General features: G+C 42.0%; 1 protein-coding gene across 2 annotated transcripts in view; it reads left to right on the forward strand.

Moving 5' to 3' along the window:
• LOC306743000 (neurobeachin-like) overlaps positions 1-25,936 on the forward strand; it is a gene marked incomplete at both ends in the record, with an annotated part of 186,063 nt that overhangs the window by 72,449 nt on the left and 87,678 nt on the right. Inside the window, 20 exons of one of the 2 annotated variants that reach the window (XM_079225467.1) lie at positions 4,088-4,167; positions 4,520-4,582; positions 4,828-4,925; positions 5,387-5,479; positions 7,238-7,346; positions 7,449-7,530; positions 7,648-7,771; positions 8,532-8,724; positions 8,897-9,904; positions 10,771-10,988; positions 11,229-11,388; positions 12,251-12,431; positions 13,418-13,548; positions 14,139-14,246; positions 14,649-14,814; positions 16,490-16,901; positions 21,399-21,556; positions 22,945-23,068; positions 23,806-23,925; positions 24,690-24,817. In XM_079225467.1, the coding sequence (XP_079081593.1) occupies positions 4,088-4,167; positions 4,520-4,582; positions 4,828-4,925; positions 5,387-5,479; positions 7,238-7,346; positions 7,449-7,530; positions 7,648-7,771; positions 8,532-8,724; positions 8,897-9,904; positions 10,771-10,988; positions 11,229-11,388; positions 12,251-12,431; positions 13,418-13,548; positions 14,139-14,246; positions 14,649-14,814; positions 16,490-16,901; positions 21,399-21,556; positions 22,945-23,068; positions 23,806-23,925; positions 24,690-24,817 (3,756 nt within the window). The remainder of the gene's footprint in view (positions 1-4,087; positions 4,168-4,519; positions 4,583-4,827; positions 4,926-5,386; positions 5,480-7,237; positions 7,347-7,448; positions 7,531-7,647; positions 7,772-8,531; positions 8,725-8,896; positions 9,905-10,770; positions 10,989-11,228; positions 11,389-12,250; positions 12,432-13,417; positions 13,549-14,138; positions 14,247-14,648; positions 14,815-16,489; positions 16,902-21,398; positions 21,557-22,944; positions 23,069-23,805; positions 23,926-24,689; positions 24,818-25,936) is intronic. The other variant, XM_079225468.1, reaches the window with a different exon arrangement.

The following is a 25,936-nucleotide window of genomic DNA, read 5'->3' on the forward strand; positions in this document are numbered from 1 at the left end:
CCTACCCTAAGGCCATTTTTCACAGAGAAATGTGGCAAGGTGGTAACACTCAGCCCTTCTACCGGGTTCCCCTAGTCAGGGCTTCCTCATCCGTGTCCCCTCCTGATTAACCGGTCGGGCTAGATGGTGCTGCACAGGCATGTACCAATTTGGCATTCCGGGTACTCCGACAATGTTGGTTGTACGGCTTCTACTGTTGTCAGTTGTCCTGTGGGCCCACAACCGCCAGAATATGGGGCAGTCCCGACCAATCAGCACTGGTACCGGCAAATTATCAACCACTCCCGCCATGACTTCAAAAGTGCCCCGCATCAGCTCCACTGTGACCTGGTGGTTTTCCAATAGCTCCACTAGGTCATCCACTGTCTTTGGGCTGCTTCGGGAGGCAGTTTGGCATCCCCTGGTAGTGCGCGAATACAACGGTCCATTACACCTCTGTCCAGGGCTGGGGGGCCATCTCCTGTGGTTAATGTGATTATAATATTTCTATGTTTGATCAGGAGGAGAGTTGTGGTTCAATTATTCATTTGTAACAAACAGTCTTCAAAGGAATCAAAGTTGTGTTTGCCGTTTATTAGCTTGCAAGCGTAAGAAGGTTCCTCAGCCATGTATCCGAGTGTGCTGGGGAAGGATCTTCAACAATTCAATGTTGTACACCGTGATTTATACATGCATGCGTAACCCTCCTCTATGGCCCACAGATGACGACAGAGAAGGAATGTGTAGGTCTGATGGTATACCACATAAGGAATTAGGAGAAGATGAGAGTAGCATCTCAAGACAAGGACTAACTAAGGTCATGTTTCAGTCCTCTGTCTCTCTGCAACGCCACATTCCGCTGTGCCTCTGCTCTTAAACCTATTCATACACAAACACATATTTTACCATTACATTAACTATGTAACTATGTGTTAGACGCATAAGGGTCGCAACCTGCGGCCGCGCTGGGGTAGTAGCATCATAGGACTAGGAGTGGAACTGTTGCAGGGTTCTCAATAGGCTAAAGTGGCTGCTTTTAATACCACATAATTGTTCACTTCGGCAAGGGAGAGGCCCCGACAGGCTTTTTGCACGTCACCCGTCAAAAAAAAAAGAGGGGTAAGTATACCTGCCCACTCTGCTTCAGGCCAGCGCTCCCTCTTTGCAGTTATTTAAAAAACCTCTAGGTAGGCTTCAATGTCATCTTCCCCAGTCTGCTTGGTGAGCACTTAACTGGGTTGTGTAGGCCTCTCTGGTTTGATCAGATGCTGACCCAGAGCGGTCATCGCGTCCTGATTCTGTATCAGCTGGGCTAGTGCGTTCGCCATAGCACTGTCTTCCTCTCAGAGTACTTATTTTATTGTGAATCTTTAGCGACGGATTATTCCACCCACATTCTCCACCAAATGTGGCAACCCAGGGGACTTGGAGGCAAGATTCAGCAATAAAACAGGACTCAGAGACAGTAATACAAAAAGTGTCCTTTAACAAATAGCTTTAGGGTTAAACTCAACAAAAGATTCCGCCCGGTCGGGGTCTTTGGTCCTCTCACAAGACTCTTCCTTTGCCCTGTGTGGGCAGATCAGAGGAGAGAGGTGAGTACGCGGGTTTACCTCGTGTCGTTGCGGCTCCTCTCCAGAGGTTCAGGGGATCCTCCTAGCCTCCTGTCCAGTCTGTCTTTTTCCTCCCTGCTGCTTCCCAGTTCTGAAAATATATGCTCCCTCTAATTACCTGATGGGCTGCAGGTGTGTCCAATGCCATGTGCCGATTGGCTGCAGCACCTGCGCTGGGAAGTACATTCCCTCGATCACCTCCCCCAACCTGAGTTTGGGGATCCGCCCCCTGCGCTCTGTCTGCTCCGCCTTTCCCCCTAGTTTGCCACTATATATATGTGTGTGTGTGTGTATGTATATGTATGTATGTGTATATGGATATATATATATATATATATATATATATATATATATATATATATATATATGTACATATCATATATATATGTACATATCATATACATACACATATATATATATATATATATATATATATATATATATATATATATATATATATATATATATATATATATATATATATATATATATGTGTGTGTGTGTGTGTGTGTGTGTGTGTGTGTGTGTGTGTGTGTGTGTGTGTGTGTGTATGTCAGATGCTAACCAGAGCAGTTTAAACAGGCAAAGCATTTGTTAGTTACAGCTCGGGAAGAATCCTGGAAACCAATTATTGAGGCTGTGAATAAAAATACTTGCGTTAGAGTATTTTATCAGCCACTGTTTATTTAAAAGCATTTATGGATTTATTAGGATTTATATTGAACGGTTTGCACAATTATGCAGGACGCATTCTATGCGTATGCATCACTTTATTATCATAAGTTATAAGCCGTAATAAGATTCCTGCATTAATCACATGGACATGAATTGTTTTTTCAATAAACTATCTCTCCTTGTGCCCTTGGGATACAGGAAGTAAAGCAATATGTGAATGTGAAACAAGAGCAGTGCAGGGCTGCTGAGCATAATTGGTTGTGAATAACTTGGATGCAGTGGTTGCGGTAATAATGTTCTTATCACCCCTTCCATGTCGGGCTCTGTCTCTGCACTGGGTTTTCCTCTTTCCCTCTATTAATCAGTGTCGGCATGCAGCAGCCCTCACCATCCTCCTGCAACCTCAGGGAGCCTCATCATTGATTACATTGACTGGTTGTTGGAGGAGCAGGATGGTCAGGTGTCTGCTGCCGTTGTATCTTTCATCATACCACTGTCCCCCTTTCAAATAAACATGTGTCCAGCCAAGGAGGATGTTGGAGTTTATCATGACTTAGAGGAGAGGGGGAGACATTGGGCAAGGCGACCAATTTCCCCTGAAAGACTGTTGCTGTTGTATCTGGCCCAGTTACTGCCATTTAATACCTCTGCAAATGTAAAAGATTGTGTCAGTGTGTTTCTACCTGGCTGGCTGCACAGGATGAATAAGCGATGAATGACTATATGCCAGGTTTTACAGCCAAAAGGTAGCCTTTGTGCTACAGTGAGAGTGCTGCTAATCTCAAGGGGATTTATGTTCGTATTGTTATATGTGGTAATATATGCCATATCCTGTATTTTTTTATGTGTGTGTGTGTGTGTGAATGAATAGCTCTATTTTGTATTGATCTCTCTGTTGCTGCAGCCCATTAGTGTGCGTATTCAGTGTACGTGCAAAATAATTTTGGTGAAAAACAAAATAACTCGGCATATTGAATTTAGGATCTGACCATGTCAAAATGAATCATTGTGCCAACCAAACCAATGCAGCAGCAGCGCTGTGATATGACAGTTAATCAATGCTTTCTGTCATATTCTGTCATTCTTCTATACTTGCACGGCAAACGTACACCTGCTGACAGCGTTTGGCCCGTCAGATGTTGAATGAGGTTCATGACAGGGATTGATTGCGACCTTAAGTTGGTAGAGGCATTCTGGGTAGTTTTAATGAGTTGTTGTCCAGTGTGATGGGCAGGTGTGACTATGGTGACCTTGGGCTGGCTGCCCGAGCACTACGTTGTGACCAAGGCTGCCTGGAAATCTGGAATACACTCAGCATGAATGATGAATAAACTACTCAGAATGACCTCTCCTTCATCCTATTTATATAAAATATAATTTACTAATTGTTGATGTGCAAATTCTTATGCGTTTACAAAGTGGAACATTGGCTCCTTGTGCCACACTCCCTGTCAAGGTTGTTAGTGAAACCTGGGAAAACCTTTGATACGCTCGTTCAAGGCGAATCCAGTAAGTCACTACAAAGCTGATGATGGAGCGAAGGAAACTGAAGATGTCATTCAAGGTGTCACTTTTTGTCTGCCTTTTTTCTAAAGCTCAAAGGACGAGAACACAAGACGACAATGAGATAAATATTTGAAGGCTAGGTTACCAATCAAAAAAACACTGCAAAGGAACTTAAGATCTTGTGAAGAAAACCAAAAATAAAATGTCAAGTAAAAACATAAAAATATAGACAAGACTGGGAACAAGACAACTGGAAGATATATTGTTGTCTTACTTTCTCAATTTTATGGCTTCTCTCTCTTTTTAAACTACAGATGGTCCACGGCCGACCCAGAAAGAAATAATTTCTCTGCGGGCATTCATGCTTCTCTTCCTCAAGCAACTCATCCTGAAGGTATATCCCACCTGTCTTCATGCCTCGCAGCCCCTCACACGACTTGATTTTGAGCTGTACAGAGAAAATATGGAGATTGTCAACCCTCCGTGTGTTATGCTTTAAAACGTCCTGCCGGTCTGCTCCTCAATAAATTCTGTTTCCTAGAAAAAGTATGGGAAAGTAAACCAGTTGTACTGAAACAATTCAGTGTTTTTTCTTCTAACTACTTTATCAAGTACAGATAGCAAATGTGTTCAGTCATTTCTTCTTTTTTGGATATTGGCAGACATACTCTGCCTTTTTGTAATGCCCTTCTCCAAGTATTTGCTTTATACATCATTTAATCTTTCATCTGTTTTTGTATTTTCAGGACAGAGGTGTGAAGGAAGATGAGCTGCAGAGTATCCTGAACTATTTGTTAACAATGCATGAGGTACATGAGTCTATACCTGCTGCAGGTGAATTTCTTCAGCGCGTTAGTGAGCCACTTTGCTTTTTTTTTTGCCCAGGTGCATTCTACAATTACAGGTGATATAGATGCCAAGCATATACATTATGTCTTTGCTGCAGCTGCAGTTACGGTCTGCACCAAGAACAAAAACTATATTCTCTTTCTTCACCTGCTCACTTTTCTATTTTTCTGTCTCTCCTTGTCTTTCTCTCCTGTTGTGTCTGCAGGATGAGAATCTGCATGATGTGTTGCAGCTGGTGGTTGCCCTCATGTCTGAGCATCCAGCCTCCATGATCCCTGCTTTTGACCAGAGAAATGGAATACGGTAAGCCCCTTAGGGGAAGGCACAATCCCTTCGCTGCTCAGGCTCAATATGAAGAGGTGATTCCACAAAATATACTTAAGCACCTAACACGTGTGCTTGTTGCCTTGTGCATACGTGATGCATGAATAATTCCTAAGTTCAGTGAGAGAGAAAAAAGCCTCTGCATGGAAAAGTAACAATATTAACATATTGATTTTACAATATGACACAGATGATCAAACTAACCACGTGTGATCCTATCAAACATAAGAGTAGCACAGAGTGTAGCACTTCTTGTGAGAAATTCATCATGGAAGGGCTGCTCCTTTCATTAGGACATTCCTTTAACGTTAATGTAAATCCACTCTGAAGGAAAGTGGTTGTCAGCTAACCAGTGCAGGGTCTTTTCATCAACAGTGCTACATTTTATTCTGTCAAGCCAGTGTGCGATTGCTAGCTTTCACTGCTTGTGTCTATTCCAGGGTAATCTACAAGCTCATGGCCTCTAAGAGTGAAAGCATTCGAGTACAATCCCTCAAAGTCCTTGGGTACTTCCTCAAGCATTTGGGCCACAAGTAAGTAACCAATTTCAGAAGCTGTGTAGTAGATTCTAATTACACACTCTTAAGTGTTTTTATAATGAATATAGTCCAAAGATTAACATATTATCATATTTTTAAGAATGGGTTTCTGAAACATGTTTAAGGCTGTATATCAACTCTTGCATTGTGTAAAAACATGGAGAGTCTAATAGGTTCAAGACTGAAAAAGTGAGGATTTACATCCAGAGAGAGGATTCTGCCACTCTTTTGAAAAGGTGGACAATTGGAAAAGCCCCAACACTATTTTGACTTGTTGCCAGATTTCCTTCGAGCCCTAAAACCATTGCTTTCCATAAGAGAATGTTGGAAGAGGTTTAAGTTGGTGTCCGTCAAAGTGAAATAAATAATAAACTACCCACGAGGATGTGTCAGCATATCTTCAGTTTGCTGCACATTGGAGAAGAGAGAGTGGGTCTACGGATGGAGAGCCTGTGTGATTCAAAATGTGGGATGCAGGGATGGATGGGGAAGATATGTGCTCACAATGGTAGGGCACCAGGTGTCCCTGCTGAATGGAGAAAAGGGCAGGCATTGGCCCGTACCAACAACCCCCGCACTAGCGAAAAGGCCTATATCCTCAAGGGACACGAGGGCTTCATGAAAGCCTGCCTTCAGCCCTCACTTTAACAGCTTTCATACATTTTAAACCATCCTGCTCACTGTGAGCTCTAGTGCAATTAATAAAGCATGAAACATGTTTATTCTGTGCTTTGTTGATGTTTTTACTTTTGGTAATTGTTGTTTTATTTTTATTAGTGCGGTGACGTTAGATATTGTTAGTTCCGTGTGGATTGATGAGTCAAAAATAGTCATTATGATGTGATGGATAGATTTGTAAGAGTTAATTCTTTTTTTGGGACCATGCTGCACAAAACAACCAGAATAAGCACTAGAGAAAAGCCACAATATATGACATAAGCTTGGCAGAAACTATACAACCATCTAATCATCAACTTAAAGATAAAATATAAATATTTAATTTCAAGTATATTGTTTTAGAACCAAATATGCTTCCTGCAGTATGATTACCTCATCCCTCTAACGCAGGGGTCAGCAAGCTTTCCTATCCAAAGAGCCATTTTGCCTTTTTTTCCACCCCAATTTTTTTTTATTAATAGTCATATTATATATACAAAAACTATAGTTTGTTGTATTTACGAAATTATAGAACAGGAATAAAGACAATTCAGAATTGTAAGTTCCACCTCAGCTTGCTTTGCATCATCAGTCTGCCCTTTTCTCCCAGATTTCCATATTTATGCAGTTTAGAGAACATGCTACTCTTCTCCTAAGGGCCCTTTTTGCCAGCCTCTGCCATAAAGAAAATAAACAAAAAAATTGGCAACTTATTAAGAAAGTCCCAACTCGTCTTGAGGCAGTAGCAGCAGCTTTGACAAAACATTGTGACAGCAGTCCTTATGCTGTTTGTACAGGTAGTTTGTTGCTGTTGAACCCCTTCACCTGTGGTATGCTTCTGTTGTATCTTGGAGCCATTCTTAGTGACAGGCCAACTTCGTTATCCTACATACCTCCAACGAAATTCGCCCTAATTTATGACAGCAAGCAGTTTCTGACACTTGTCTCCAGAGCCCGGCTCCCTGTGGGTGAGAATAGGGAAGCAAGCTGCTGGCACTCACTGATCCTTTCAGTGGCTTAGGGAGCTCTAAACAAGCCACTTCACCATTGTGTGTGTGTGTGTGTGTGTGTGTGTGTGTGTTTATCCATCCACAGGAGAAAGGTGGAGATCATGCACACACACAGCCTCTTTACTCTCCTGGGAGAGAGGCTCATGCTGCACACCAACACTGTGACCGTTACGACCTACAACACTCTTTACGAGGTAACAACACATTTTCCTCTCAAATGTTCCAACACTACTGCACAATTGGTCTCTGTGCACAGAATGTGTGACTGAATGTCTTCTCACCACTCCCCGCACCAGATTCTGACCGAGCAGGTGTGCACACAGGTAGTTCACAAACCCCATCCTGAGCCCGACTCCACTGTCAAGATTCAAAACCCAAGTAAGCCTGTTATGTGCCACGTTGAGTTTTAATCTTTAATAGTGCTCGGTAATCAGTAACAATTACAGTCTGTATGTGTGTATTTATGTGTTTGTGTTTGCTTGCATGTGATCCCAGTGATTCTCAAGGTGGTAGCCAGCTTGTTGAAGAGCTCCGCCCCCAGCTCAGAGCTGATGGAAGTTCGGAGGCTCTTCCTTTCAGATATGATCAAACTGTTCAGCAACAGCCGCGAGAACAGACGGTGAGCAGAACTTGAACCGCCTTTTACTCACACACTCCATCAGTTATCTTGCTGATTACTGTATCAAAGAAAAAAATGGCACTCCATTTCCCCCTCTTTGTACCACGTTTAAGAGGCTCAAGTAGCTACACTCATATTGGTGCTAAATCATCCTAAGCCATGCACATGCTCTTCAGCAGATGTTTCTGTGACAGTTTTTGACAGTTGCTCATTGCTGTTTACTTTCTTTTTCACTCCCACCAACCAATCTCTTCTTCTAATACACACATACACGCTTAAAGACATATTGCAATTACATTACAAGTCTTTCGAAACCGCCGACCTAAATCAACAACATAATTAGCCTAAAATTAATAAGCAGAAAATGCTTCTTCCAGTTATACTGTTAAATTGAAAAAAAGAAAACACACTTAATTGGTTTTCACTTGTCACCGCACCTTTTTTTTTAAATCTTCTGTCATTTTGTTTTGCTGATGCCAGTTAAACAAACAAATGAATATATGAATGGCCGAATGATCAAAACAATCTCTTATGTGAATAACAAAATGCCAAATAGCACTGGAAACATGTTGAGGAGAAGCAGAAAGAATAATTGGCCTAAATGCTTTTTAGGTTTAAGTAGAATGTTGTCGAAAATGATTCCTTTTACCACTAACATCAAATGTGAATGTTAAACTTGTTAAAAATAAAAAGGTTCAGAGTTTGCTTGGATTACTGAAATATTTTATTTGTTGATTGTGCGATGATGTGCGTATTGCAGGTGTCTGCTTCAGTGCTCGGTATGGCAGGACTGGATGTTTTCTCTTTGCTACATCAACCCTAAAAACTCCGAGGAGCAGAAGATCACTGAGATGGTGTATAACATCTTTCGTATTCTGCTCTACCATGCCATCAAGTATGAGTGGGGAGGATGGCGCGTGTGGGTGGACACACTCTCTATAGCTCACTCTAAGGTGAGTACTGCACTGTACAGCCAAATGGAAACACTGACCTCTGCTGTTGACGGAGACATTTGTATCTATTTTGTCTCATCTTAACTGTTAAGCTTCTTCTAAAATGATCCTCACAGTCGTTTCAATCATAAATATCTGGCTGACACTGTCTATAATGTTGTCCTTTTTATAGGTGACATATGAAGCACATAAAGAGTACTTGGCTAAGTTGTATGAAGAGTACCAGCGCCAGGAAGAGGAGAATATTAAGAAAGGAAAGAAGGGTTTTGTCAGCACCATCTCTGGTCTATCTGCTCAGACCTCTGGCATCAATGGCGGAAGTGAGATCGGAGAAATGGATGATAACTCCCAGACGCCTGGGAGTAAAAAGGACTTTGAGAGTGCAGACTCACGCAACCTGCTGGCTGAAGGAAAGGGGCCTGAAGAAGCTCTCAGAGGAACGGAGGATACAGTAGATGGGGTCATGGTTGAAGTTCATGACCTTCTGGTGGACATCAAGGCTGAAAAGGTGGAAGCTACTGAGGTTAAGATAGATGATTTGGACTTGTCGTCTGAAACTCTGGGAGTATCTGAGAATGGAGCACTGGTGGAGGTGGATTCTCTGTTGAATAATGTGTATTGTGCTGCCGTGGAAAAGCTCAACAGTAATGTCAACAGTGTGTTGTTGCCAAAGTGCAGCATGGATGACCGAAACGCACCCCCTCTCATTACTCTAGATGACTACAAGGACAGCATCCCTAAGAGCAACAATTTCCTGTTTGGCCAGGTGACAGGCAGCATGGAAGACAAGCCACTGCCTGATCTTAGTACAGCTCAGCCTCTGGTACTGCCCAGCCCAGAGCCTCCAGTCCACACCAGTGCCAGTGATGAACTGGGCCTTCTTGCTCACATGACAGGCAGCTCTGAGCTTGGCTCCTTGCCCAGTATTCTGGAGCAAGACGAGTTTGAACTACAGGGTGTCTTGGAGGGCATCAGCTCTGTAGCAGGTAGCAAAGCTGAGGCCTCCAACTCAAGGCCAGAGATCACCGAGGGTACAGCTGCAGCTACATCCGAAGGGCACCTTTTATCTGTTCAGACCAGCAGTGCAGCAGAGTCAACAAGCAACATGTCTGACACCGAGAGATCGGATGATGGCAAAGACAAGGAGACGAACAAAATTCAGACGACAGCCACCACACAGGTTTGTCTGAAGTTAAATCACAATGTACTTTCTTCATGTACATTGAGTTTAGTAATATCCCATTTTTAGACTTCCACATGAAAGAAATAGTAGAGGTTTGCTGACTCCACCAGGTTGAAAATATAATGAAAAACGTTGTCAGAGGGAAATGTAACATCAGAGCAGCGCCACAGTCAAAGAGTGGAGACCAGACTAGGGAGACCATTTACCATTGTCAAAATGTGTCATCCTTTTGTGAACAGTTTTTTATTAGTAGACCCAGAGGGACCCTTTCTTTTCCCAAATATGGTTGTACTAGGGAAATAATGGCCTGGTGCACATCAGGCAACATCCCTCTGAGACTCGGGGAAAGTGGGCTGCTGGAATAGTCGGATGAGCCAAAAGGAGGGCAGAAATAGACGAAGCATTATTCTGCAACCATCGCCTGGGATTTGTTCCTTGTTCCCCTCCTCTCGTATGAGCTGTGCTCTTTCTCAGAGGTCAGGCTCTTTTGCCCAGACTGGGTCACTGATGGAGTGCCAGTGGGAGTCAGGGTTTATTTTTAAACCTTACGCTGGTGTTGCGTAATTGCTCATGTTCCATTCATCACCCCTGCTTTTTTGCAGCACCTTGCTGACTCATTCAACTTAAAGTTAAAGGTTGCATTAAGCTTGTTTTATTTTTCCTCACCCGCCGGCAGGAAGAGGTTATTTGAGGACTCTGGCAATTCATTATTCAAAGTGAATAGTATGACTGTAGCATTGAATCTCATTATGGGTGCACTATTGATTTTTGACAGATGAATAGGATTAGTAAATGTTGATTGAATGTGCGATGCCAAATGTATTTGTTTACTGTATTTTACTGATGTATTGGTCTCCCGTCAGAGTCTACATGGCCACCTAGCTACTCAAATGGAGAGGGACATACGGGTGGACTTAGGCTTCAGGGGGACACCCATGACAGAGGAACAGAGACGGCAGTTCAGCCCCGGCCCACGCACCACCATGTTCCGCATCCCAGAGTTCAAATGGTCAGCCATGCACCAGAGACTGCTCACTGACCTGCTGTTTGCACTGGAGAGTGACGTCCATGTCTGGAGGAGGTGTGTAAAAAGGTTTTATGAGAGGGAGTGTGAGGGAGTGTGATGGTGCTTATGGTGACACCAGATCAGAACTAAGATATCATTTTGATGCTGTTTTTAGACATATATTTAAACTGTCTTTTTCTAAACGTCCTATACATGTTTTTAGTTTACTGGAGAGTAAAATAGCCATGTGATTTATAGTATGTGAAAAATGCTTTTACCCATAATAATACATTTTTCTCTCTCCATCCCCTGCAGCCACTCCACCAAATCTGTCATGGACTTTGTTAATAGTATTGAGAACATCATTTTTGTCCACAACACCATCCACCTGATCTCACAAATGGTTGACAACATTATCATCGCTTGTGGAGGGATCTTGCCCCTTCTCTCAGCGGCTACCTCTCCCACTGTAAGTGTGCCTCACTGACTTCACTATGGGGAGATAGTGCCATCTAGTGGTAGTTTATTATAGCCTTTTGGTCTATGGCTGTCTGTGGTGTAAAATAACAATCATATGTGTTTATTTTTTTGCTCAGCTTCACTCTGTTCCAAAGTAATGTCCTTAGCATGAATTGAAGCAGTTTGTATTTAACTTCCCTGTGTGTCATTAAGGTTTTATTTTATTGATTCACCGTAATTATCACATTTAATTGGTTGTCTTGAACTAAAATGGATTTTAATCATCTTATTTTGTTTACTTTGTATATGCAGTCTCTAGAGCGTTATAGTTATTATTGTATTGTCTTTCTCTCTCTTAATTACTGTATTCACAACCCTGTTGTGCTTAATACTCATTAAATAGATCAAAAAAATCCCTGTGGAATGGTGCATATTGCACCATTCTTAAATATTTTGAAAATCTTTCTGTGTTTTAACACAAAGGAAATAAGCTCGAACAAAAGTGTTTGCTTGGGCTCAACCCCTAAAAAATTATTTGATCAAATGTCAGGTTGGGTGGAGTCAGCTGAACTCGGATCAAACTCTCCAGGAATTCTACCAATTTTGAATATAATCTCTGCTTCCTCAGAGATGAGACGCCACTCACACTGTAATAATAAAGGCCCCTTGTTGCTGCCCTCCTCCTGACCCGCCACTGAGTGTCTCTGTCCTAAATTCAGCAGCACCCACCCCTGTGTTAATACCTGGGATATTCCATATTCAATTCTGAAAAAAACAACCACAATGATTTAATCACAACTAGAGGTAAGAATGTGGCAGAGGATGATATTGCATTTTTTGTATGTGACTGATGTCTTCTTCCTTGTTGCTCGTGCAAGACGGAGGTGGAGAACATCGAGGCAACGCAGGGCATGTCCTGCGAGACCGCCATCACTTTCTTGTCCCGTCTCATGGTTATGGTGGACGTCTTGGTGTTCTCAAGCTCCCTCAACTTCAGTGAGATTGAGGCCGAGAAGAACATGTCCTCCGGTGGCCTGATGCGTCAGTGCCTCAGGCTTGGTAAGATCATGATTGTGCGTTTGCTGCCGTAGACGTGAACATCAGTCAGTGCAGTGAAACGGTAACACAATTACAATATCCTTATGCGAGGGTGCATCTTTTGTCAGTCACACTGGAAAATTGATGAGCTGGAAAATACCATGACAGTATTCTCTTCACACACTAATAATTCTGCTAATCTCGAAAAATCCTCTATTTGATCGGCAAAGCTAATTCCTTTGCTAATTGTGTGGTAAATTGAGGAATGTGGAGGGTTTTGCTGCAGTTTCCACCAGTCAGAAATGACAATCATCAATTTGGAATTCATAACATGCAGAGAGAATAATTTGCAGTGCAATCGGGTACTCTTTGCAAATGGTAGCCTTTTGTGTCATTGGTGTGTCTCACAAGACTCACAAGGTCCTCTTTGCCCTTGTGGGTGTTTGAATGTGTCTGTGTACATAATATAGATTTGATGAATTCCATTTGAATGCAAAGTAGATAACTCCTTTATTATAATTAGTTAATTGAGTTGTGTTGAATCAACTGTAAAATGTAGAATACAGTTGTTTTTAGTGGAATTATTTTATGCATGAATCATATCATGGAAAGTTTGTGTATTTGTGTCTCTTATTGTCTCGAGGTGCGTGAGAGTGTTTCTGTGTCTATCTGTCTACGCCTGTGGGTTTGTGTGCGTGTGAGCCTGCGTTTGCTGGATTGTTGACTCCAAGTTGTGCTCTGGGTGATGAGAAATAGCCTTCAGACTTCAGTGTCCTTGTTGCAAACATACAATTTCTCATCACTGGGTTCAGTGTGAAATCAGTCTGGCTGCTGATTTCACTCCCAGCCTCTGTACCGACAGCCTGGAACAAATAGTCATCAGGGATAACTGATTCATTTTAAAGAGGTCATGCATGTTATCAACATTTAATTTCCATTTAACTCTTAAGTGTGTGTGTGTGTGTGTGTGTGTGTGTGTGTGTGTGTGTGTGTGTGTGCGTGCACAGTGTGTTGTGTGGCTGTTAGGAACTGTCTTGAGTGCAGGCAGAGACACAGAGACAGAGGGAATACGTCTTCCATTCCTAACAACAACAACAAGACTCTGGAATTCCTGCAAAATGCTGTGACTTCTAACAAGGTAGGATGTCTGGCCCTAGAAAGTGCCATTCATATAATGCACGTTACTGTAAGAACACACAATCCTATGTGTAATAATGTGAGAAAGAAAATATTGCACTGTTATGTTTTTTGATGCTGTATTGATTCTCAAAAACACTATATCAATTTTAAATGAATAGTTTACATGCAAAGATTCATTGCAGGCAGTGGTTAATTTTGTGTTGTTTTTAAACCTCGACTGCTAGATCTTCAGTTTTTTTACTCCAATGCATCAATGTCAACTGAGGACAGAGGCAGCCTGACTTTTTTTATGCATATTCTTTTTACTATGACAGTTTTCCCCAAAATTTGATTTCAACAATCCCAATATTGCAAAATATTGAATTATAACCCCTTCATCATGGTCGTATAGTATCGCCAGATTCTTGCCAATACACAGCCCGACTACGCGTCATACCCCCGTGATACTAAATCTGTCTTTGTGTACTCGCATACAAGACCGTTTTATAGTATCTTGAATTATGTTAAAAGAAAAGTAAAGCAAAAACTAGTTTGATTGAGGTTTGACAGGACAGAGTAGCATGTCATATTGTGTTATGTTTGCTTTAGAGAGCCATAGAGACTGTCTCTAGTAACCTGTCTCCCATCAAGGACCCTGATCGCCTTTTGCAGGATGTGGACATCAATCGACTGCGCGCTGTGGTCTTTCGTGATGTGGTGAGTGCTGATGTGCAGGGCGTATTCATGCACAACATGCATGTGTTTGTCATAAAGACTTGGCTGCAGGTAGAGAGGATGAACATAGGATTTATTTATTTTTGGCAGACAAACAGCTGTGCAATGTAATGCCCTTCAATCAACAGGTTAAACACGAAGAGGTGCCCTTGACGAACGAGCTGCTGTCTGTTGAACACAAGCCCACACAATTTGAATGGATATATATCAAAGCAAGTGTTAGAAATGTGTAAGAGAGAATGGCAGTACTTTGAATGTGTTTTCATGCTCCATGCAAGATGTATTAGCTGTGAGTGAACCAATTCAGACAGCGGCAGTGGATTGTGTGAAATGAGATCTTCTGAATAGAGAGGGGCATAACTGTATTGTGATTCCTCCCCACAGGATGACAGTAAGCAAGCCCAGTTCCTGGCTTTAGCTGTGGTGTACTTCATCTCTGTCCTCATGGTCTCCAAGTACCGCGACATCCTGGAGCCACAACGGGAGACTTCCAGGATAAGCCAATCGGGCCGCAGCATGCGTCAGGAGATCAACTCCCCGACCAGCACAGGTGTTGACAGCTGTGCCCTACCTTTCTTACATCCATTCTTCCTGCTCACTAATCTTAGCTTGTGGTGACTGTCTCATATAGATGAATAGTAGATGCCTTTGGTCCTTTCTGATGCACTGCTGCTAGCTTGAGCTGAAAGCTCAGCTAGTAAAATAGCAGGGATACCCTGCCTGCTCTCCACTGGCTCACCTATGATTTATTCATGAGCTTTGCTAATTGCATCGCGCAGAATTAAATCTGGCAGCAAATAGAGACTGGCGCTGGAGATGGAAGTTATGAACTTGATTAGACATCATCATTCTCTCAGAAATGAAAGGTAGTATTTGCCTCAAGTCATAAATCATACATTAAGCCACATGAAAAGAAATCAGTGGTTGCCTACAAAGACTTAACGCAACGTCTGCTGCAAAGCTAACTTGCTATTATGAGATGCACGAGTGAGCATACATCATCAACTTCCATCCAGACAAAAGGTGAAGTGAATAAAAGGAACTAGAGGAAGAGTTGAGAGACCAAAGGAAATATAAAGGCGTAATTTGAAGAGCTTGGAAACACACAGAAAATAAAGAAAGGGAAGATGAGCAGTGAGAAGTTGAGAGATGGGAAAGAAGCAGCATGCTGGCCAACTACTGTGGGTTTTTGGGGCAGTGGAGCCAGGCATGCTATTTTCAGCCCCATCTGTCAGTGCCCATTAGGCAAGCAATCCACCAGAGGAGAATGGGATCATGGAGGTTGCTGGAAGGAGAGAGGCACACTGCCGCCTTCATAAATTTCACCAGAAATTGGGGGAATTTTCCAGACGGCATGTGGCAGGCGATTGTCTGATGGACCAGGAAGCCAGACGACTTGCTGGCTAAATCAGGCCCTGCTGACCTCGTTAGGAGGGCATGTGATGAATATTAATGTGGCCGGCCTTGCATCTACTGTAGGTAACTACTAGGTTAGAGTGAACCAACATCCGACTAGAAAGGCACCTCTGCAGGTTTCTGAGGATAAAAAAGCAAAATGTTGTTTGCTATATAGATAAAGTGTTTTCAATATATGAACACACAGAATGCAGCAGATTTACAAAACAATTGTTGGTTGACACGCGGCATTGCACGTATATAGAAAGAGTGTATTATGTGCCATAAGAAGAGATCGGCTATCTGACTCTGTCACTGTTTTTAACCCGTTCAATAGATAGACCTCCAAGCCTTTAGACAGGAGTCAGCTGAAGAAAAGGATTCATGTATGTTGTATTAGCATAGAAGAAGAATAACAGAGAGATAATCTCACCAGAGGACCAAATCTTCAGGATAAAGATCTAAGAAGCTGTGCTGGCACATGGCTCTTTCTAGTCATACTACATTAACTCTTTGACTATGAATGTAAAGATAGTTCTGGAATGCAGTATTGGTTAATGCTATTGGTTAATTATTCAGTTTAAAATCCTAATTTCTTACTTCTCTTGACATATTATGTTGATTATAGGGATATATAGATAGACTCACTATGACAATATTTGTGATATGTTGATCAATATAGTGGAGGGATTCACAGAAAATATAATTATTGACTCTTTTAATCACTGAACTCGCTTGTCTAATTAATATTAGTGTTGTACATGTATTGTTTTGTGGCTGACTCTAGTCTACCGCTCACTCCCGGTTTTCCATGTGTGGATGTTCTGCAGAAACACCAATAGCATTTGACAGCAGTAAGGACCATCCTGTGCCATCAGACCTCCACATGGAAAGCTCCCTTCCCCACACAGACTCTGGTATCGGAGAGGAGCAGCTCGCCAGCATCCTTAACGGGTCTGATCTGGACCACACCGCGGGTCTGCTCATATCTACGCTGTCCTCAGAGGTGAAGAAGTCGCAGGAGAGTCTGTCTGAATCACCCAGCGTGGAGGTGCTGAAACCACCCTCCTCCATCATTAGCCAGCCCAACAAGGGCATCAATGTGAGGGAGATACTGAAGAGCCTGGTGGCAGCTCCAGTGGAGGGCTTGGAGGCTGGGCTGGAGGCCGTGTCCTACCCAGACCCTGCTGCCAACACCCAGGCCCAGGCCATGCTGCCCATGCAGTTTCACTCCTTTGACAGGTGAGGGAGTGGCATTGGTCGTTCAGAAAATCACTGTTGTTGTTTTTGTTGTGAAAGAAGTGTACCAAATTTACTACACATCCTATACATTTAAACTTTCAGGTGAAGTCACTAAACCTCTTGGAGGCTCCATTAATAATATTTCTAATTATTTTCTTTATATGCTGACATTAGCTGTTTAAATGAGTCGACCCCCTTCTTAGGAAGCAAATATATCAACCAAACACAGACACACTAGGATTGCATCCCTAGTTAAAAAAACAATCAAATTCACATTCTCTGTGCTTAAAAATCATGCCATTAAAACACAATCTTTAATATAATATATGTAACTTGATGTGGACAAAAGAAATCTAAACTATACAACTGGACAGTAAAGTATGCAGTACATGATTTGTAGTTCCAGTACGAAGTAATAACTTGCTAAAACCCCAGTATGGTCATTGAACTAAACTTTGTCAAAGGCAAAAGGAAATCTAGATGATCTAAAACAAGACAACAATGAATTATCTAAAACGTTTGTCATGCTCTGAGATTTAAACTAGCATAAACATTTCATGCCATAAAAGATGTTTGTGTACGTGCGTGTGTGTAAGTGCTATCACTCAAATGCTGATGTTAATCCTCTGAGTTTATTTTAGTTCACCAGTTTACCACTAATGGTTTCTAAGTAGCATGCAACACATTATTCATTTCAGGCCACTTGTATTGTACTCATCCCCAACGGTGAGGAATTCCTGTGTTTGAAAAGGTCTCTGGAGCACTGAGGCGCTGCTGCGGTTTGTTTACGTTCCTGGATTAGATAAAACCACACAGTAATCCGTATGGATTTGGGAGTTTACAAACCTGCTCCTGGAGGGATTTCAAGATCCATGCGTCTGATCCCTATCTCCTGTGGTTGATAACTTTCTGAAAATCATAATTAAAAAAAATAATATTTTGAGTCGGTTTAGCACAAACAAAATCTCCTCCTGTCCTCTGAACACCACTGGTTTGTGGAGTGTTTGTGTCTGTCCGTGTAATCACCGCCGGGCTCTAGAGAGACGGCAGAGGAAACACAGTCAGAAGGAACAATGGGGCCTCCCTTCTTTTTAATGCATGCTGCTGCTGCTGAGCTGGGCTGAGGTGAGCCTGATGAATAGGGGAGAAGATGGAGGAGTGTGTGTGTAGAGGACAGCTGAGAGGGTGGGGGTCTCCAGGGCGTTGATGACAGATTAAACAGAAGCGGCCTCACGCCACACCATGGCCAGGCCTGTCGCCCTCACCGCTCACACACGTAATGGGAACTGGCAGCCTGAAATGAGTCGCCACTGCAAAGTGTATTATTTTTGAAATGCTTTCACACAAACCCTCCTGACCACATATACAACTTTGTCTCATGCTTTTCATGTCGCTCCCCCAACCCCTTCTAGCCTCTATTTGCTGTGTCTAATTGTTTGCCACCTGCCAGCAAAATGAGCTGCCAGACACGGACAGGCCTTTCATTTGTCTGTCAGGGCAACAATAGATTGGGAGTGACAACATCAAAAAGGAAAAAGGAGGAAAAAGATGGCTTAAAGTGGAGCACACAGGAGCAGTCGTAGCAGAGGCCCCTCCAGTAGAGACTTTCATAGAGGAGGTTTGAATTGCTTAACATCCAGATGTCCATTTGACAGTACATAAATACTTCCTCCCTTTCCTCCTCTCCTTTACCAGAAGTCTCCATATGAGCTTCATTATTTGTTCTTACATATTTAATTTTCCCCGTGTTGTAGAGCCATGATAATTAGTTTTAATTGAATTTGCGTATGGAATGTACAGTGAGCACATTTCATCTGTGTGCTTTCCTGTATTCCTGAATAAAGCACCATTAGATTAGATTCCATCTGTTGGATTTATAGAGGCAACATTTCTTTGGTTATACTTTACTCAGCAGTCATCTCCCACAGCCGCAGACCTCATTAATATTAACTCCAAGATTAATCCTTTCTTTATTCTCCGCAACTCAATTAAGACATTTCTATTAATAAAATATGCGCTGGATAATCTATACATGATTCATGAGTACCGCTAATTAATTATTCATTAAAAGAGGTCCATGTTTTATCTAAGTCCTGGAGATCAAATGTAACGTCCCGGTTATGTCAAAGAACAGACAGGCATCTGCTGGAAGATGCACGCAAGGGATGCATTTGGAAAGCAAGATTAATTTCACGCCGACTTCCGGCAATCAAAACAAAACACGCTCCTCATGTTCTGATGTGTGTCGATGAGATTTCACAAAGGAGAGCAGCACAGAGATCTACTAAATAAAGTATTCCTGTCATCAGTGTTCTTCAAAGCACAGCTGTATCGCTGGAGATAGAATTCCAGTTCGCTTTTAAGTTGTTCTCGGTCTCTCTTAACTAACAGCAGATTTTGATCTGCTAAATAAATAAAAAATATATTGTACGACTATTTTTTATTTGCTAGCCTCTTCGGTGGTTATCATTGAAACAACAGTGTAATTTAACATGTAGTATAATCTACTTTTTGCATATTTGAGAGAGAAATTACCGGTGCAGAGATATTTCATTTGTTACATAAAACACCATTGCTTTGAGTATTTTGAGAAAGCGGTTGAACAGGAAGCACGATAAATTACAAAAAAATCCCGAAAGCCAAGTTTGATTTGTTTACCACGGAGTCTAGCATACTTCATTCATAACATGGACTCTGGTTATACAGTGTAATTGCAACATGAAATGGTAAAAGTCTGTGTTGTTTTGTTGAGGAAGGATTTCTGGGGATTTTCTTCAGATGACAGCAGTCTTAACTCGTGACAGAGCAGAGGCCTGGCCTGTGTCACCCAGAGTAACTGCCGGAGATTGAACAAGACATTATCTGGCACCCTCACAAACCCTAAGGCCAACTGCAGACCTGATAAGGACAAGCTCTCCTTCTCCTTCCTGTCAGAGAGCTCTTGCAGGCCCAGGATCACTGCATCATCTTTAATCCTTGGCCAATCAGATTGCATGTGAGCAGAGGTCTGGTGGGCTAGTGGTGTGTCTGTGTTTCCTGCGAGGTCACAAGTGTTTCATCTCAAGGCTCCACAATGTGTTTTTGTTGCCATGTTTATTTCATGAGCTCTGTCCCTTCTCTTTTAGCACCATGTGATGTTGTGTACAGTAGCTTTCACAAATAAAAGAAAAGCCACTGCTCATTAATAAATTACTATATTAAGTTGTTTTCCATGGTCTTAGCTTCTAAGAGGATTTTTCAGGCTGGCTTTGTTAAGAGTCTTGTAGCTTCAGATGATATATGCTGTCTGCTCGATGTTTTCATATAATATATATTATAAAACCAATCAACTGAAAAGTCAGAATAAACTATGATAATAGTCCAGAAGGAAAACAAATTCTGTTTCTATCGAGGTATTACTTACATTACCCACTGTACAGTGTTTATATCAAGTATGAAGTGTGTGTGGACAATGTGTATACTTGTATATTTGGAAATGGAAATAATTATGCAAATTTATATATATGTGAGACTAGGTACGCACATTCACGTGTGCATGCATGTTTTTTGACTTAATGTACCTAATTGTTCATCATGGTTATTCTGACTTTTCAGTTTCTTGGTGCCTTCTGGCATATTCACTGTCAAGTGTCTGTTCCTTTAGAAAAGTCTTCTATCGAAAAAATGTAAGCCCTAATCCGTAATAGGTACTAATAGGTAAAACCAGATGCTGCTCTGTACGACTGTACGTCTGCCAAATAGAAAGGTCTTGAATCTCATGCTCAATGAGCTGTAGTTCTGTCAGTACGAACACAGGTGGTAGCTATGTAGCTATGCAAATTTGTGTCTATAACAACTGCAAAAATGCTCCTGGAGAGCTTCTTATTAGGGCAGGGGATGTTTTCAGCTCTTCTGAGCAGAGCAGAGGGCTGAACAGATGTAAGGGAAAGTGTAGTAGCTGGCTGGCTGGCCTCTTGCCCTCAGTTTTTTTTTTACTTCAGCCTCTTGCGTGCAGGTGTGTGTCTGTGTTTGCATTGCATGCTGACGAATGGAGTTACAGGTCAGGATGTTTACCTTTCCCAATGTCCCGACTAAAGCCTGTCTGGGCATTCTCATGCTGGCAGGGCCCGAGAGCACCAAGAGACGATGACGATGACGACGGCTACTCCCTACTCCTCTTCTAAAATATGAATTCTTTTTTGGGGGGTTTTCAGTTGAAAGTCAAGGAAACCATGGATTTTCTTTCTCAGACCTCTATTTCAGATGCTGTATTTACTGAGAGTCAGTTTTATTATGGCAACATTTGTCTAACCTGATACAGACAATACCCACACTCTTTTTCTCTTTACTGTGCCACTCAACTGCCCCTTTTTAAACATTTAGCATTAGTTGTTTTCTCTGAAGTAGTGCAGTCCAAAAATCTGAATTTCTGTTTCTAATATTCTGTTCAGTTCAACTTGTATGTGCATGTGTGAATCAAGTTGTGCGTGTGCGTGTGTATGTGTGTGTTTCCTGTAGGAGTGTGATGGTGCCTGTGAAGAAAACGTCCCCTGGCAGCCTCACAGTTAACACAGTGGGAAGCGGCAGCAGCACCTCCTCTGGGCTGACGGCTGGCAGCACCCCCAACATCTTTGCTGCTGCCTCTGCGACCCCCAGAAGCATGATCAACACCACGGGTAGGTCAAGCACAAGGTTACTGGAATGGGCTTGTAATCAAATTCCTGACTTCCACCCAACTAATGTAGTTAATTTCAAATACAGCTATTTTCGAGCATGTTGAGTAATTACTGTTCGTTTTCAAGACCTTGCTTTGTCTGATGGCAATCCGAGAATAGAAACAAAGCACTTTCCATCAACTGGATCATATGATCATGTGATCCTGGATGCTTCTGCAGTGGCTCAGTGTTACCACTAGATGGCCCTATTTACCTTCCCATCAGTCTGCAGCAGCTCTGTGCACTGTCATGTAAATACTGTATTCCTCCTGATCCTGAACAACCAAACGAAACGGCTCCATTTAAATCTACCTGAATTATATATTAAACAAATGCCTTTCATAATCGTGAAAATGGTTTGTACGCACAGCTTTTCCTGTCTACTGTGTGTTCCTGTGCGATTGTCCGCAGGCCCTCTAACCCTCCCCCTGCTGTCACGTTGCTTCTCCTGAGTCTCTGCTGCATTAAGCCAGTTCCACCTCAGGGCTCCTGTAGTCTGGGCCTCTGAAAGGACCCACTTAACACCAAGAACCATTAGGAGCTCCAACACCTTTTTAATGTGCTCTATTAAATAAAAAAACTGCCTCTCCTCTGAGCGCCTCACAAGGAATGTGAGAAATTTATCCAAGTCAAAGTGTGCTTTCAGCTGAAGCCACAGGCCTTCACCCAGACCCCATGATCTCACTCGCTCTGCTTTTGACCTAATGATTCATTTCATACTTGTGACTCGGGGCTTACCTTGAAATTACTGTCACTATACCCTAAGTTTGGCTTTTATACCAAAACTGAGTGTAATATACAACAATTTGATCAAATGTTATTTGATTATTCAGCTATGTCATCTTTAGTAAGCAAAATAGTTCCATATGTTGCTGCTGACACCAACTTGAGCAACCAGCGTCGGTGCACTTGGATTTAATTAAAGATTTGGTGCACGATGTGACACTATTGCCAAGTTTGTATTTGTTTGACTTGGTTGAAATTTGCGCTGACTGCGGAAGTCCACTGTCAGGCCAGATTTATAACTTTCCATTATTTTGTCGTATTATTTTTTCTTATTAGTTTAGTCTATGTGCCATTACAGCCTCTGGACAAGAACATATTTAATGGTTTGTTTAAAAAAATGTGTCAACGTAACTGTGACTATTAAACACAAATATCAAATAATATATTATTATTACTATTATTGAACTACTTATATTAATATTTTATTAATGTGTTTTAATTACCTAAAAGTGAATCCTCACCTCTCTGTAAAATGATTAAAGATTATAAAACAAAGATTGTTACACACATTTAGAAGTAATATTTCTGCTAATGTTGCATGTTTCTGGTGGTCTTTCCTGCAGGAGCAACCGATGCAGCCCCCGCTACCTCCTCGTCCTCCAGTTTCGTGAACGGAGTCACCAGTAAGAATCTGCCGGCCGTGCAGACGGTGGCCCCCATGCCTGAAGACACAGAAGAAAGCATGAGGTACAAAAGGGCCCTTTCTGTTCAACCATACTTGTATTTCCTGTGTTCATTAACTCACTTTATTCAAATTGTTTGACTTATTTATAAAAATGTACTCATACACAGAGTTATGTCTGAAGCAAATCTTTCAAACACATTGTTTTTCCTCAAAATGTTCTTTTTGCTTTTCCATTGAACTGATTTATTTTACTTGATCTGATTTGAGGGATAACAATGGTGTCTAGATGCTCACCTTTGATGAAACAATTGTCTTGGCCTCTACATTGTCAAAACAAGGCAACATAAAAATGGGTGTGTTTTTTGTGAACAACATGGCCTAATTCATTGTGTATTCCTGTGTGTTTATCTTGTTGTGACCCTGACTCATCTTCCTCACTTGCTCTTATAGTTTGTGACAGACGTCCTTAGTCCTGTTCTCCCACTGACTGCTGGGAGATCAGGTCTTTCTCCAGAGTCTCTCTCTTTCTCTTTTCAGTTGCCATGGCAGCAGTAACCGACATCACTTAGCGTAACTGTAAAGTCAATGATAGTCGACCTACTGTCTCGCTGCAGAGCCTCATATTTCAGATGAGGAAAAAAACAACATGCAGCTGAACTGAAAATGGCAAATAAACATGAGTATAATTGTGTATTTTATCATATCATAATTCATTCATGAGCCCAACCTTTTAAGTCACAAAACAACATGAAGCAAGTACTGCCTGTGGCTTCATTTTTCATTCTTCTTTCTATTTCAGTGCCTTTTGTGAAGTGGACCAGTGTCCACTGCGCCAGGGACTGACACCTCCTGAGCTCAAACCCTTTAGCTCCCTGACAGGATTACAAGCAGCCTCCAGAGATGCAGGCCAGTGTCTTAGGCAAGGACATTTATGTTAGCCACATAGACCCCCTGTCATCCCTCTGCTGTGTTTTCCCAGGGTGCTGGAAAGCAGATTACACTGCACACTCCATACAAATCCTAAACCAAACCTTCCCTCTCTCTGTTTCTCTCTATCCCGCTGCTTTCTGTCCATCTTAGCTGGGAAAACAAGCATCTCCTCTCCTCATGTTGCCTAGTATCTGTGTTTGTACACATATGTAGGAGCACAGAGATATGTTCCACCTTGAGTCGTATCTCTGCTTGTATACAGTCTGAGTTGTATTGCTGCATGACTCCAGCTCACAGTTTGTCTCAGGTGCTTAGATAATGTCAGGCAGCAGCATGTAGTGAGTGTGTAGGAGATAAAACAAAGTTTGCAGTCAACTGTTATCCCATTTGCAAGCTTGGTAACATGTCACAATAAAGAATGCAAACAAACGGCTGAGAAATCCCCTTTAAGTGCAAAGAAACATCTGTGTTAACATCACCAACATTTTGACAAGATCAAATCTTCTCTTATTGACATCTACAGTGATGGCAACCATGATCTGACGGATATCCAGCTTGGTTTGCATCCTTTGTGTGTTGGTTACCCTCTGCACCCACTAGGACTAACTGGTGTTAGCTATGCGCACTGGGTTTACTGTGAGGCCACCACTGCTCTTACCCTTAATGAATGGGCACAACACTACCTCCCTTACATTTCTACTCTTATCAGGTCTCCTTCTGTGACTTCTATTTTGATGTGTTTTTATTTGACAGCATCACTACGAAGCTGGAGAGGGCTCTGGAGAAGGTGGCACCTCTGCTGAGAGAGATCTTCGTGGACTTTGCACCCTTTCTGTCACGCACCCTGCTGGGCAGCCATGGGCAAGAGCTGCTCATAGAAGGTACAGATGTTGTGCGGTGCATTTTATTCCCCAGGCTGTGTGTGGAGTCCTGCCCTCTTCACTGTACCATTGTATGTAATACACCGGCTGCCTCATTGATGGATGCATACACAGTAGTAGGTGTTGACAGGAGAGTCACTATTTTGCTCACAAGCTGGGAGTCTGTCACAGTCTGATTAAATCTGCTTTCCCTTTCATTCATCTTGTGACGTCTGTGTGTTTTGTCTTCCTCATGATTCTCTCTACATATTGAGGATTATTCTGAGATGTAGTATTTTTAAACATCAGTGTTTCACAGTCACAACAGATGTCATGTTGAAATAATTGGTGGCCTTTACCTCATGCCAGTGATATTTTTAGAATCTTCGGTCACCCTGCTACTTGGTGGATTTTTGTCTTTTTTGGTAAAAAATTAAATAAAAAATTAGAATGAACATATGGGAAGGGATTTTTTTGTGATTGTAGGAAATTGTGAAATTTAACTGCATTTACATTTGAATTGAGGGAAGTTTTTGTTTTGTGCCATAAAGAATCTAGCAAATGGTCTCCACAGTCTAACCGAAATCCAATTACATGGAAAGTAAACTGAAGTATATATTATTACAGAGACCTTGTTAAATGTAATGTCTAAGAGATAATGCAGTAATAGTTTGTTGATGTTAAATTAATGCAACATTGCAAAGAAACTTGGAATCTTGGATGTTTCAGCACAGACTTGGTAATCTCTGTCACAATGAAACAGCCTTCAAGATGAATATCTTTACCATCGAAGCCTCATGACTTTATTTTGAAAAGTGTTGGAGCAGTCACATTGCATATATTTAAAGTGCTGGTCTGACTGGCTTGGTTGTGCACAGTGTTTTCAGAAGTGTGTGATCCTTCTGCCGCACTCCACTCTGGGCTCCAGTCTTATTTCCTGGTGGTTGTGTGAAGGCTCCCAGCGCCTTCCTCAGGCCCCAGGTTGGCAGTCTCTCACAGTGCTACTTGTGCCTAACCTCAGGGACTGTCTGCCTGCATGTGTGTGCTCTGCCACTCCATACCCAATGCTTGTTTTGGCTTGCATATACAAGGACACACTGCTGACACACACACACACACACACACACACACACACACACA

Source organism: Taurulus bubalis (genome assembly GCF_910589615.1).
Source record: "Taurulus bubalis genome assembly, chromosome: 10".
NCBI classification, from domain to species: domain Eukaryota; kingdom Metazoa; phylum Chordata; class Actinopteri; order Perciformes; family Cottidae; genus Taurulus; species Taurulus bubalis.